Raw genomic sequence first — 15,062 nt, forward strand, 5'->3', positions numbered from 1 at the left:
GGCAAGTTCTGAATAAAACAGCCTTAAAGCGACAAGGCATGAAATATTCGTGCTTAACGTTCAACAACTCTCAACTAACAGGATGTAAGAAGCCATTGTGCAGATAGAATTGGCCTCGCGCTGTTTTCATAAAGGGATTGACATCGGCATAGCCAGCATAGCGTTGTTGTCACGTGGAGACGCGCATGCTGCAACCGCGTTAAAAAAATGCGAAACCTGAGGTTCTGTATTCTATGGTTTTGCGGCTGAAGCTGAAGTAGCGCGTTCTTTATTCTATGGTAGCGCTCCCTCCTGAGCAACTACTCCCTGTGACAGCCGTTGCTGTTTGAGTTATCAGTTTCAGAACCATGGATGCAATTCATGAACCCGAATTTCGGCCTTGGATCGGTGAAACCATGTCACCGACAGAGTTCAAACAAAAGTGGACGGACGCTTTGAAAAACGAGCAACACGACAGTGATCAGAACGTTCGAGAAGCTATCATGCAACTGATGAACATACCGGAGTCTGTGTTAAAAACACTGGAGGCCGACTGCAGGTAAGAAAGTGTGGCATTCTTCCCTATGCTCTTTTGAAATGATGATAATCGCACAAACACATTTGGACCACAAATGGGCAAAATCCTGACTGGTGTAGGTGTTGCAGAAATCGAGGGGCGCTTTTCTCGTCGCGTACACTGTGCCAAACGCCACAAGACCTGACTGGCGTCGCACAAATTGAGCTGCCAGTGCAAGCCAAATCTCCTCTGCCAGGACGCCCGGGAAGTGAAAATTTGCGCTACTGTTAAGTGTAATCAACGTGCCCTTATTAATGTGATTAGCGTTCTTTAGGAACTTTACCTAGCTTGCGCTATGTTTGTCTCTCCGTATCTAACCTCATTCACGCAACTTGAGTCACCGGCTAGTCTAGAGCACTGGGCTGCTGTGCTGATGGAACTTGGTGCGAAACGAACCGCCGGACGAACTTGGGTCACTGGGTGTATGTGACACTGAGTATGCGCCGCTCTTCAGTGTCAAATAGATCATTTAATTATCAGGTGCTGGGCAGAATCAAACCTGTGTCATTTATTTTCATACAAGATTGTCTGAATATATATTCGTATATGCAGACACATGCCACGCGTGGACTTCGTGCAGAGATGCAGTACACGCATGACGCGTTTCGGCGGTGGCCATGCGGTGTGTCGTTTCATTGCTTCAATGCTAATCGCATTAATGTCGACAGTCATCTTAAGATGGTTTCTGCCAGATTTTTTTTAGTATACTTTGGCGGTGCCTCCAGGGCTCTAAAAGAGCAATACTGAGGCAAAACTCTGGCCTCGGCGGCCCCAACCAACGGGCCACCCAGGTTAAAGCTTTCAGTACTTCTAAGTTTCACCTTTGTTCCCTCTGCTGCCCCTTGGGTGCTCTGAAGATCGTACATTGGCCACTTTATTATAATCTGAGGTGCTTTTGAGACATTTATTCGCTGGTATTATAGACTTCAGAGTCTGTCAAGTCATCTGCAACACCAGTCAGAATCTTGCTGTTGAGGGGACCAACAAGCTCTGAAAGTGATAATGCATTCCAAGAATAAAAGCTGGTTATGTTGCTATGTGCACATGCACACACATACACATGCACACTTTCACACACAAAAGAGGCACATGTGACAGGTGCTGACTAACAACTTCACAAAAATATATTTAGATCTTCAAGTAGGTGCAGTATGCTGACAGTCAGCTCATTTTTGTTCGTCTATAAACTCGGGGTTCATTCATAAATTCAAGGACCCTTGAAACCCCTTGAAAATGAATGTGTCCGTTGAATTCCTTGAAAACTGGGGTTTGGGCGACTTTGAACGTTCAAAGTAACTAACTCTGCATAGGGGCTGTGCCACAGACACTGTCTATCAGGAAACAATTAGATATTTTCTTTTCAGTGTGTCGTTACATGATTGCAAGGTGTCATGTCCACAGCCACCGATGACAGGCTTGGTTAAATCACCGTTGCCCTCATGGACCTAGATCAAACGATGAAAAGCTGTGTCACCATTTTGTTGTTTTGCTAATTTGTACACACCGTAGCCATCTTGGTTCAATTTTCGAGCCCTAGGCTCTAGGAATGCCTGGCAGAAAGTAAGTTTCAGCTATTTGGCCTTAACAAAAGTAGTTTTGGTTAAAGTCATGCCATAAGACAACCGACATCATTACAATGGTAAGGTAAACTTAGAAAAGCGACCTGAAGAGCGACCTGAAGCGACTGAGCAGCTGTTAAGCTCCAAGGAATTGCAGCTGAGGAGACTTCACTATTTTCCACTGTGTGTGTATGAATAAGGTTTGTTTCCCTCCTTGAATTTTGGTGTTTGGCATCCTTGAAATACTTTAATTTTCCTTGATTTTTGACTCATATGTCCTGTATGAACCCTGTAAACTCCTTGAGCCCAGTTGGTAATTTGCATTTCACTCCCATGCAATGTTACCCACATATTGCAAATGCATTTTTCCTCCTTCCGTGTGTTTAATGGAAGCTTCATGTACTTCACATGCTACAACATTCTTGCTTTTTCCTCAACGTTGCCTCTCATCATACAATAGCTTACACACACATGCAGATACATGTGCATTTAAACGTGCACCCATCTTACTCTTATGAGCAAGCTGGCACGGTGGGTCCATGATGTGTTCTACGCTCTACAATCTGGTGAAGTTGTGTGCTCATGCTCCGAAGAATGGAGAGCAGTTAATGACGAATTGTGTGTGCACAAGCATAGTCTACGAGAATCACTTGATGTGCGGCAGACATGACGCTGTCAGCGATCCAGCTAAGAAGCGTGGCCTCTGTTTTAAAAATGGTGCATATTTAATGCATATGTCTCTTCATGTCAATGTAGGCTTTGGTTTTAAGGAGATTTACAATAGAGCAAAGAATATAGCACACTTTTGATTAAATGCAAAGCAAAAAAGTGTATTTAGAATAGACCGGCATCATTGCATGAGTGCTTGCTATCATTGTGTGGGCTCATGGAGCTGTGCACAAATGGAAGTTATTTTATCGACAGCATGTTGCACTTGTGCTCAAATCTGTATATGTTTGCTTTCTCAATTTCAGACAAACATTTGTTCATCAGCACCTCTTCCTTGCCTCATTCTAGGCACTTCGTGTGGTGTAGGTTCCTTTCTTGCCTCATTTCAGGCCTATAGTGGGATCAAATCTCAATGGTGGGATATAACCTTTAGGCCATGAACGCCTGCATACTTCTCTTGTATCACAGCAGCTCTTCGAGACATTTGGCATGCAGGCTGGATAGCCAGCTGGTTGCAAAATGCTTCGCTTAATATCGATTCCCGCAGGGTGTGGGATTTGCATAGCTTTGTTTTTATAAGATTCTGTTTGTAGACTATGCTGATACTTTTTTTTTCCAGCCCATCTACTCTGTGTTGTGGAGAAGAAAGCATCGACATAGCAAATCTCCCGAAGCATGACGACCTCATGACTCTGAGGCAAGTCCATACGTTCCTTCAGTTTCACCTACTTAGCTATACTTGATAGCCATGAAAGTGCTATTGGACCTGTACAGAATTAATGAAGAATTTATCTTCCCTTTCAATAATGAAGCCAGCCTGTGCATGCTTTATCCGCAGGCTGCAGAGACAAGACCTTGAGAAGCGAAAAGATGATGAAGCATATCGTCTGAAGACATACCATTACTTTCGCAAGGTGTGCTTCCTTTCAAAAGTGGTAAGTACATGGAACCAGTTTGTGTCTCACTACTTAAAATCATACCTTCTAGTTAAAGCATTTCAGCACACATACACATTGCTTATGCAAATGAGGAACTACATTTCTTGCTTATAAGAGTAAGGTTTAGAAGTCGGATAATTTAATTTGTCTCCACGATGTGTATCAAGGGGGAAAGATAGATGAAGAAAAGACATTCACTTCTAAGAAATTCCACATAGCTCAGCTAAAATAAAAACTAAATTCTGGGGTTTTACATACCAAAACCACAATCGATTGTAAGGCATGCCATAGTGAGGGACTCCATGTTAATTTTGACCACCTTAGCTTCTGTAATGTGCACCAAATGCATCGTATGCAGGCATTTTTGCATTCCTTTCCCTTCGGAATGTGGCCGCCAAGGTTGGGAGCGAATTCGTGATCTCATGCGCAACAGCGTAACAAGATCACATAGTTCATAACATAGTCACTTAGCTGCCATGGCATAAGAGTGCAACTAAAGCTGGTCAGCTGCTCCTTTTGCACTCAGAATGTTATTGCTTTATAGCCTCATAATTTCATTTTCGTTATGCTCAGCAAAGCCCTAATTAAACAAAAGCAAATCCAAGATCAGTAGTATTTGTATGCCCAAGGTATGCTACATTTCTGAAGACAGAAAAGGGAGAATTTTTTTCAGTACCCTCAATGTGTAGGTATAGCTTCAGTGCCACACCTGTGAAGCAGGGGCATAACCGGGGGGGAAGGGGGGGGGGGGGGCTTATTGGGCTTCAGCCCCGCCCCACTCCCCCGAATTTTTTTCGTGTTGTCATGCGCCGCCAACCAAAACAACTCCCGGTGCCGGAAATCATGCTAGATTTTGTCTAGAATGTCCTTGTCACGCTCGAAAAGACATTTTATCGCGAACATTGTGAAAGCGGGCTGGAATTTGTGGCATCACCCATGCATAGGGATTCACATATCGTAATGCAAGGAGCCCCACCGAACACAAAGTTTCAAGGGTGTTTTGATGGCGAGCGGGCTCATCACGGCATCTCCGGAGGCCGCAGAATCTACGCAGCGCTTGGATTTCAATTCTGCAACTTTGTAGGTATAAAGTTCTCATAACCTTTTGATGCAAAAGGTGCATTGACATTTCCAAAGTCGTGCTTTAGATTTTCAATTCCGGAACCTTGTGGGTTTAATGCTCTTGTAAACATTTGATTCCAAAGCTGCATTGACTTTTCTAAAGTCGTACATCGGACCACACAAACAGATATGCTAAAATAACACACTGTCACACAAGTTCACAAAGCAGGCAGCGAGGTCCGATTAGACGAAGCGTTGTGGTGGTTCGTTTGTGCCGTCATGTCACAGAAAAGAATATTAAAAATTTTTTCCCTGCGCCAAAGCATCCATGTTAAGACACTAAAGCCAGCAAAGGTAACTAAGTTCTTATTTATTTTTCTACTTGGACCTTTAATCATGAGGACACATTGAGCCTCTTTTTCTTCTCTCTCTCTCTTCTTTCTTTTTTTTCTTTTTCTCAGTACTCACGGGCTGCCGATCCAGCCAGAGCGCATGCGTTTTTCTCGTGCTGCATCGACCACCACGCGGCGCACTTCGATGGCGCATTCGTTTTACTCTGGCTGACTGGATTTTTGCCTGGCAGGGTTTTGGACGCTTTCTGGCTAGCAGATAAGAAAAAGAAACAATGCATAGTCACTCGCCGCCAGCACTGCGTGGACTCGACAAATTGCAACGCATTTGCTTGAGCGCAACCTCTCCGGAAAATTTTGTCTCACCGGTGTAGGATACCGAGGAGTATGCATTTGGTTCTCTGTGGACCAAGCGTCTCACGTTTTCTTTGATATTCCTTCGGTAGCCACACTAGGTGCCCAAAGTAGGCATTCGATTGTAGCCAACATGCTTTCCTTTGCGTTATTTCATTTCGGCGCCCCCTGCCCCACAAAAGAAAAGAAATAGCAATCAAGTAAATAGCAATCAAGTAATAAGAAGCAGCTTGAACAGTGGTTACATCCCTGAGCTGTCTTCAGGTGTCAGGAGGACATCTGTTTACTGATTAGCAGTGTGTAGAAACCAATCAGCGAATGGCAGGTGTGATGCATGCATCATGTGTGAGTTGTCCTTGATTTTGAAAATGATGCAACTGAGTGTTGAGTGCCTGTTCGCCTCTTTCTCTGGACCAAAGAACATTATGAAGCAGAAAACTCAGCTGAAATTTCCAGAAGAAGAACGTGTTCCCAGCAATGAGGTTGTGCTGATAGCACAAGTCTTCAAACCTATCAAAATGCCTGTGGGAATAAAGAAAGTGCGCATGGGCGCTCACTGCTTTTCTTTCAAGGCAAGTGTTTCATTCATTTTTTTTTTGGGTTGTTGCATGCTCCTGTTCTGAGTACTGAAAGGAGTCATGGTTATTTTCGTTTACAAGTTGAAATTATCCATTACCACACGTAGCCATCAGAACCAGACAGCAGAAAATATAATGCAGCAGGGAAAACAGTTTCAGAAGAAAGTAAAAAAAAAAAGAGAAGAAATATTGGAAAAACATTTTGAGAAGAAATAATCTACAATGACTATCCAAGTATGTGAATAGCACTCTTTAGAGTTTAAACGGAACTTAATCTACACTGTGTGAGGTTTATTGTTCTATGTACAATTTATATACTTTGTTTATATTGCTACGGAACAATATGTGCGATCACGAAAAGGCGAGCAGTGCGAAGACGACGACGACGATGAGAAGCTAGCGCGGGCTGTTGCCTCTTGGCCAAGCGCAGCGTATTTTCTTGTAAATATACTTGTACATAGCTTTTCGTCTGCGTCTTCCTACGTAACAATATGATAAGATAGATTGCTTTATCATGGTTGAGTAATTGGTGATGTGTTTTATATATTATGATGGGTATTATGAAGAGAAGAACATACCCGCTGGTAAATACCAGTGACCCAAGTTGGTGTCAGAGGGGTCCATTGAAGAGCAACGCATACCCAATGGCCCATACCTAGCAAGCCAAGTTGGTTTTCTGTTGAATAGCTAGACATCTACATAGCGTGAAATAAAACTTATCTGAAAATGCTGAGGATGCTATTTGCATTAAAATAATGGCTGGTTTGTATGCTTAGAAAGAGTGATGCTTTTCTCAAGGAAGAAACCTTATAGTTCAGCTTCCTGGCCAGGACATCTTGCTGTAGGTACTTCCATGTGTACACCTGCCTGCAAAGCAGTGAGTGTGTTTTAAAACTACCTTGAGGTTCATCTCCATTGTTTATAAACAATATTATGATGGCACCCTTAGTGAACTACTGCTAGGGCAACGTGTTTGTGTGCACGTTGTTCCTCACCCACCAGGTTGTTTGCTTGATTGTCCATTTGATGTTTTTTTTTTCAAATGTGGTTGAAAGAAGATTGCCGACCTGCATAAATGTATTGATTACGTCTTTGGAAATGCGAAAACTTCTCATTCAATGTTTATTAAAAGTTTACATATACTTCAGAAGTCTCAATTCGAAATGTAGTTACTACGTTTTCTGTAAAAATCCTAGAGTTTCTTTATAGTATTCAACAATTAATGTACAGTCAGCTGTGACTTGTTGCTCTTATCGCAACTGTTTTAACCATCCAGATGGCTGTTAGTTTATCAGTAACACCAAAGCCAGTGGAAGTTTACAAAAATGCACTAAGAATTTAGAAAGTAAATCATTGCAACAGAAGTGCAATCTCCGATCTGGTTAAAATTATTTCTTCAGTGTCTCTCTAATAGACATTTTAAGCTTAGAAGAAATGTGCTAGCGCAGATGTATATCAGAGCACTGCTGAGTGTATATGGCAAGGCGCAGGGTGGGCCACTCCTTGCGATGCTGATTTTAACCAAGATGCACTAAACTCTCATTGCAATGAGCAATTGTCAGTCTGACTATCCATCCGTCTGTCCATCTAGTGCATGGTCTATAGCATCGGGCATCTCGTGCCACTTTAGCATGTGCCGCTCTTCAATGAGCCTCTTTTTATGCCAACATGGGTCACTGAGTACGTTCAGTATACTTCACCAGCTTGTCTTGTTTGGGTATAAGGGTGTCGCAGAAGTCTTTCCATGATTAGAAACATGCGCAAGGCAGAAAATATGACACATATTCATTCGCACACGTGCCAGGCGTGAACTTTGCAGTTGTGCCACTAGGTGGAGCAATGTGTTCAGCGGGAATTGCAAAAGAGGTACCCGGCTGGGCATACACGCTTCATACAAGCTTGTCTGTGTGGCAGCAACATGGTGTGTCATTACAATGCTTCAGTGCTAATCAGATTTTTTTTTGATGAGCAGATTTTTGCAACATGTTTGTAGCATGTTATGGTTGATCGTATTATCATAAGGCATTGTAAACAGTGCTGCAGTTTATGGTTATGCCCTACAGCATTCCAGTACACGTATGGGCTCGTATGTCTTGGCTATGCTGGAAACGTCTATAGTATTAGTTTGCCTGGTGCTTTATGTGATTGTGATACCTGTTTTTCTTTTTTTTTCCAGATTCAAGTAGAATTAGCAATGCTCAGCTGCCAGTCATTGCGTAGCTTGCGTGAAAAAATTACATGCATATCAGACGCTGCTGTCCTTGGAGACTTCAGTGAAGACCCAGACAGAATTTCGGACCAACGAGCTGTGGTAAGACTGTGGTGGTGTATTTATATGCTTTTTTTTTCCCCCCACATGTGAGCAGAAAGCATGCCACTACTGCTCAGGCTTTTCCTATAGCACTTCAATTTGGTGAACAGCTCAGTACATTGTGCAAATAAGTGAGCCAGGCCCTTCCTTCACAAATGCGGTCTCTTTTGTGCTCAGGCTTCACACAACCCGTATTTCACAGTGCATTTTGTTTAACACCACGCTTGAGTTGGCGCTCTTTGGCTGTATCCGGCCCTTGCGCCATAAAACCCTGTACTTCATCAACACCACGCTTGAGTGCAGTACATGCTCGTTTGTCCAGATTAAATCAGAAACCCATATGATATGCAGCTATGTTGAAAAACAAAAGGTGTGCATTTTCTCGGCAATGGAACAGCAGCGCTCATCATGTTTTGATAAAACACTGACAGCTTTCCTGAAACACCACCCTCTTGCAAAAAAGAGAAAGAGAATCCATTTTTTCCCATCCATCATCGCTGCAGGTGACAAATATTTCTGGATGAAACAGGTGAGCACTGCACCTTAACATGTAATTAAGAAAGAATGCTCTGCAAAATGCCACCTCTGTGCAAAAGTTGTGCGCAAGAGAGCCAGCATTTGAACTGGAAAGCTATTTGTATCTGGCCCACTTATTTACGCAACGTTCTGCACACATTTGTGACCCGACACACTGACCCTAAAAGAAAAATGTACAATCATTGCATTCTACCACAAAAGACAGCGGTGTGGATCAGAGAGCAAGTGGGGTAGCCAATGTGTCGGGCAGATAGCCGATGGTAAGAATTACCGAATGGGCTTCAAGAGAAGTCAAAGCGTAGTCGGGGATGGCAGAAAACTAGGTTATGTGAAGTTAGGAAATTCGCAGGCATAAGATGGTGCCAGCTGGCACAAGACGGGGCTATTTAGAGATTGCTGAAAGATGCCTTCGTTGTGCAGTGGACATAAATAGACTGCTGCTATTGATGATGATTACACTGAACATAGTAATTTCTTAAAATGTGTGAATCCATTTGCCACTAGTGCTATACAAACACAAGCGCCATAGTGTGATCACTTGCTTGTCCTTGTCTATAACCGTGCTTAAACGTTTGGCCTTCTTTTACTAACAAGGCCGAACCTCCAACACTTGTCAAGCAGTTTCATTTTGACTCCCTTGCAGGAGCTGTACAAGTCGGGCTTTTTTTACATAGGGAACACATTCTACAATGACATGAGTGATCCAGCATGCAGAGACTACAGCGAGTAAGTGTGCAATTTTTGTTTGTACAACAGCTAGGGAGCCTCTCTACGTGATATGTTGTGTTCGTATTGTGGTAGACTGTTTGCAGTGGGAAAGAAGATCTTGAGACCCTGGCACTGCTACTTTGGAAAGGCAGCAGTACATGTTTTAGCAGCAGGTTTCATATTATGTTAGCTAGTTGATTTGAGAAACCAGGGTCATTGATTTGACCAGAGACTACAAGAACTATAAGTTTCGCACTTCCTTCTTCTAATTTTTGAATTGTAAAATTGTTCTTTTGTGTGCTCCTGCTCACATCAACAGACACGAAGACATCTACTTATTCATGAGGGATTATGCAATGGCTTCAAGAACTTGGCTAGCTGTAACCGCATTTCCATGGTGTTATTTTGCATAGATGGTGATGCTTTTGACGAGTGCTCAGCAAGTACGAGACAATGTATCCATCCAGCCAAGCATGTGAATGACCTAATAATTGTTGCCAAGAAACTGCGTGTAGAATGGCAATGCTAAAAGTCACATCCTGCATTGTACATACAACTCACCCACTGCCTTGTACAGCCTTGGTAATTATCTTCGTTATGAACAGAAGCTAGAAGCAACACAATTGGACAATATTGTCATGAAGCAACTTTACTGTGTAGGTTGTGGATGAGTCACTTTTCAGGTGGCAACAGTGCTAAAGACATGGACAAAGGGGAAGGCACATAAAAACGGCACATTGTACTTTGTCCAAGCCCTTAGCGCTGTTCCCACCCGAGTTGAATAACCAACTAGCTGATGCTTTCATGTTAATAGAGTTGTTTTGATCAGTGCTTATTACTTAACAGAATGGTTGACATTGCTGCGTGCACCTCTTGTGGGTGTGAAGGAACTGTTGGACACGCTGCCATCGTTTGCACAAGCAAGGAGCTTCCCTCCCCGACGTACTAAGTTGTTAGGTTAGCTTAGGTTAGGATAGACTGTTTACATAGGCAAAACAAATCCTGATGCTCTGGGTTTTGCTTGCGGTTGGCTTTACAAAAATGTAATTAGAGAAACTTTAGGATGAGCAGATGCATGGAAGGCCCATTTTCAAACCTCGTCATACTTCTGCAGCAGTTCTCCGCTGAAGACATAAATATAAACTATGAAAGTTCACCTCCTACAGGCATAGTTGACCATCGAAATAATGTGTGTATGATGAAGTAAATGTAAAATGTTTATCACCAATATCAGCATGTAACAAATGTATGCTTGTAACGCACATAGGATATAACGAAGATAATCTTGCCTTTGATGCGACTTCATTGCGACTATAATCACTCGCTTTGGACACTGGCTGTAGGTGCAGAAATCATCGCACCGAGCCAAACGAATGAAGGCTGTCATAGCAAGGGGTTGTTTTGCCATGATGTGCTGGAAGAGCTTTGCACCTACGTTTCTCCTTAAATGCAAGTGGCAAAAATACAGCATAGTTTAATTCCTGCTGAAATGCCTACAATGATTTTGTAGACATGCTCCGTTTACTTATCTGCTGCTGCAACATTTCCTGTTGATCAAATATAATTTGTAATTTCTGTTGATAGAGGACATCATTTGGCTTCTGCAACACCTTTTCAGAGCACAATTCTTCAACCAGTTATTTGTTCTTTTAAGGCTTCATTAATACTATAGTAAAATGCCAAAAATGATTTTCTTCAGGGTAATACTAGAGTGGGCGAAGAATCCCCGGCGCGAAATAGGTCCTTTTAAGACTGCAGACATGGCAAAGACTAAACTTGCAGACCTGGAGCTGCGTCTGGGATACCCCTATGTCTATGTTCACCAAGGCTACTGTGAACACCTAGTGGTCTTCTCCGACATAAGGTTGGTACTCATCTCTGGTGATTTCTATTACTGTGTTAGAGAAATTATTGTTCCGAGTTCTTAGCACTGCTTCTTAAAGTGAACAATCCGGAGTACAAACTCTTCTATGGAATGCTTGCAAAAATCTGGTGACCACAGATGTCGCGAGAAAAAAAGAAAAGAAAAAAAATCCTAGGACACCTAAGCACTTCTGATGAGTTGCCAGTGTGAAAGCATTACTGTCCAATTTTAACGCATGAACAGTTTAACGCAAGCGAGTGTGTTGAGATGCTTGGTGCATTTTGATTTTGTCTTACCAAGGCGCTGTTAGGAAGCAGGCGAGAGCTTGCGTGGACAAGGAATGCGCCGATAATGTAGGCTTCGGAGACTGAAAGAGAGGGTGACATGGCGACGTAACGACGTCCTCTCCCCTCATACAACACCTAGCGTGCTGGTGTCCCGTTTCACCCGCTCTGCTCTATCAAGGCACGCTTGTGCAGTGGCGTCGCATCTAATTGGAACTCGGCTGAGGTGCTCATAACATGGCGTTGCAGCCAATGGGAATGTAGGCTGCTGCAGGTGCCAGACACCGGCTTTTTCGCTTAGTGAGCAATTTTATGCTTCTGCATCAAAATGTTTTTTCGTCACAGCAGAGGCACGCAAGTTGAAATCAAATGGTATAGCTTAGGTGCACTTGTTTGACTAGCGTAACTTAATCGGACAATTCCACGTTGCACGACTGTGCTAGAAAAAAATATTTTCGATGTTGCCTGTAGACTTTAGCTCCCAACTATACATATGAACAGACACCCAGAAACAGAGAGTCAATTAAGACTGATAAGATATTCTTTGGGAACTCTATTTTCATTAATTTTACTGTAATATGTTGGTTAATAGAAGAGAAAAAACAGTCAAAATTTAATTGTTTTAATTTTGCACTGTAGCCCAAATGCCAATACTTCAGCGTAACATCACGGTTCAAGTATTTTTTCATACTTGGCTGGCATTAGCTCAATTAAATTTCGCAAGACTTGCCACTTTCAGTCCTTGGCTCCTTTAGAACACAATGTAGTCAATTTTAACTGTTAAGGAATTAACTAAGCCCTAGCCAACACCATCAATATCTGTGATGTCACGGCAAGCTGGCATGGGAGCTTCAAGGCAGCAAAGCCAGCAGTGTTTCCTTTTTGTGCCTTTTCTGGCTCACCAAGTGTCTTCTCTTGGTATGAGTGACATTTTTGGTATTGCATAAGGGTGATTGACAAATATATGTGAAATCATTTTTCTCTTTCATCCCTCTGATCTTCATTTGTAGTGCATGGCCGAGAGTTTAGTGTGGCCCTACCTGCTGACATTGCTTGTATGACACACAACAGATTGTTTAAAGTTGCAGATATATGCCACCACTATTTTCTCAACAGGGTGCTCCACCCACATGACAGCCAAAACATGTTGGACTACCCAGTGGCATTGAAAACCTTCCCATGTGGCAGGCGGGTGTTCTGCATGCTCTGCCACCAGAGCACAGCTAAGTAAGCATTTCCAAGTTGCACCACTGTACACCGAAGGAAAGTAGTGCAGTCTGCCTGCAGCGTTATCCAGTCAGGGTGACCTACTGTAGACTCGCCTAGCAAACACCATTATCTTGTGCTGTCATGCCACCTTAGCCGGACTCAAGATGGAAATTGCCCGGGAAAGTGGTTTATCATATTTTACGCTCCTCCTCATTTCTTTGTCAATTTAGACACCCAACAGAATAAGCAAAATGCTATAGTTTCCTTCACTTATTTATAGGCCTGGGGGACATCCCTGTTTGAGGATGTTTTAACCACTAACATACTGACATAGCAGACGAGTTGTTTGCAAAAGCAGGACCAATTGGCCAGCGAAGTGTTGCCTCAAGCATTGAACAGTAGCAGCACAGCAAGGTCCATTATTACAAACGGTTTGCCATGTAGAACCACAGCTTTTGAATCCACCCCCGCCTTTTTTTTTTTCTTTTTTAAGTGTTGAACCAAAATTAAAATGCTTAGTGATGCAATTTTCCTTCTAATCTTATCGACTATTATCACTTTGTGCACCATATTGCATACCGTGGCCGCTGCTGATAACCAACATGCGAGTTACAGCTGCACACTTTGTGTTCTCTTTTCTAGATGGGTGACATACGAGAACGAACGTGTCAGTGATGACCCATATTTCTTCTGTGATACGTGTTTTCGGTCCTACAACTACACCCCAGACAATAAGAAAATTGGCAAGTTTCGTGCATCGCCCTACCTGGATTGGAATACAGTACTGTGATATGCACTAGTCTTTTCTCGAATGCATAACATTTGTGTTCAGTTTCCTTGCTTTACCTATTATGTGTTGCACTGTAAGTGTGCGTGCTTAATAAATTGTATCAATAACCAGCGTGCCATAGCAGCCATTTCTCTTTACATTGCAGATGAGGAAATTAAATAGGTACCTCTGCTCAAGACTTCATTTCAGCTCTGCGATTGTAGTACTAGTACTGTACACCTTCTTTCTAGCCTGTTGGCCACTGGTTCATAGTGCTCTAAAATTAATAAAATTCTACAGTCCTAGGTGCAAACATGACAATTTGATTATGAGGCATGTTGTAGTGGACTGGGACTATGGATTACTTTTGGCCACCTGGGGTTCCTTACCATGTATCCAAATACAAGTACTACAAGAGCGTTTTTTGCACTTTGCCCCTCGTCGAAATGCAGCTGCCGTGGCAGAGATAGAACCCTTGCAGAACAGTGCCATAGCCGCCGAGCTACCACGATGGGCACGGTTCTCTGCAATTCTCATAAGTGGCTTCGCAAGTTACGGTTGCAACTAGTCAATTCAATGAAATGGCAGGCGCAAATGCAACTTCGCTATGCAATTTTAATGCAATGTGTCTTCATTTTAAGAACGCCCAGATTCAAAATAAGACAATGCTATGCTGAAAAACGTGCATTCTCAGGAATGGGGATAATTTCATTATAGGTGCAGGCCTCTTGCATTTCACGTTCCCACTTATGTGACATGCACAGCAACCAGTGGAACTGTGCACCAAATTAGCATGAACTGTTGGTGTACTAATACAGGTGTGTGCAAGTGTCCGACAGACCGTGGACAGAGGAGAGAGACATGGTAGTACCCAAAACATATTTAAAGAGCTTTTATTCCTTTTTCTTTTTTTTGTACACAGCATCAAAGATAAACTGCAGCACTTTCGAAACAACTAAAACAGTCTCTGGTAAAATAAAGAAAAATGAAGCATATTTGCACTGGAGAGGTGCTATGCTGCAACAAGTGGGCGGATGACGTTTTGACGGCTTCAATTCGCTCTGAATGGTGTGAAGAATCTTCTGATCAGTTTGACATAACTCCGTTCTTTTGAATACTTATGAGGTGTGCAATGAAGAAAACCAGAACAAAAACTAACAAAAAAAAGGAAAATGATGATCCCTCCAGCTGCCAGCCAATACCCTCTGTGTGTGAACAAGTGTGTAAGTCAGCTTTTTAAGTGAACGACACGGCAAAACAACGGGCAGGCAGGCAGGCATTCCGAGGTGGGAATATTCTCAGTGCCGAAACCTG

At 42.7% G+C, this 15,062-nt stretch overlaps 2 protein-coding genes across 4 annotated transcripts in view; one reads left to right on the plus strand and one right to left on the minus strand.

Moving 5' to 3' along the window:
• Nucleotides 1-122: 122 nt before the first annotated feature.
• On the plus strand, nt 123-14,921 carry Pbp49 (proximal sequence element A Pbp49). Its single transcript, XM_050188243.3, has 9 exons — nt 123-538; nt 3,404-3,481; nt 3,623-3,719; nt 5,908-6,060; nt 8,243-8,377; nt 9,558-9,640; nt 11,322-11,486; nt 12,887-12,997; nt 13,622-14,921. Exons 1-9 carry the CDS (start codon nt 348-350, stop codon nt 13,767-13,769), a joined length of 1,161 nt encoding a protein of 386 aa, XP_050044200.1. The 5' UTR covers nt 123-347; the 3' UTR covers nt 13,770-14,921.
• The window catches only part of LOC126541486 (heterogeneous nuclear ribonucleoprotein K-like), a 65,875-nt gene continuing 65,436 nt past the window's right edge, over nt 14,624-15,062 (minus strand). For all 3 annotated transcript variants that reach the window (XM_050188247.3, XM_050188246.3, XM_050188245.3), the window contains one exon: nt 14,624-15,059. The gene's annotated coding sequence lies outside the window, so the exon portion shown is untranslated. The remainder of the gene's footprint in view (nt 15,060-15,062) is intronic.

Source organism: Dermacentor andersoni, chromosome 2, assembly GCF_023375885.2.
Source record: "Dermacentor andersoni chromosome 2, qqDerAnde1_hic_scaffold, whole genome shotgun sequence".
Classification (NCBI taxonomy): domain Eukaryota; kingdom Metazoa; phylum Arthropoda; class Arachnida; order Ixodida; family Ixodidae; genus Dermacentor; species Dermacentor andersoni.

What these genes read in the sequence shown, in the direction of transcription:
- Pbp49 (XM_050188243.3), top strand. Translation starts at nt 348, where the DNA reads ATGGATGCAATTCATGAACCCGAATTTCGGCCTTGGATCGGTGAAACC. An exon ending in GACGACCTCATGACTCTGAG is followed by an intron (nt 3,482 to 3,622) that starts GCAAGTCCATAC and finishes CTTTATCCGCAG; the next exon opens with GCTGCAGAGACAAGACCTTG. An exon ending in GCATGCAGAGACTACAGCGA is followed by an intron (nt 9,641 to 11,321) that starts GTAAGTGTGCAA and finishes GATTTTCTTCAG; the next exon opens with GGTAATACTAGAGTGGGCGA.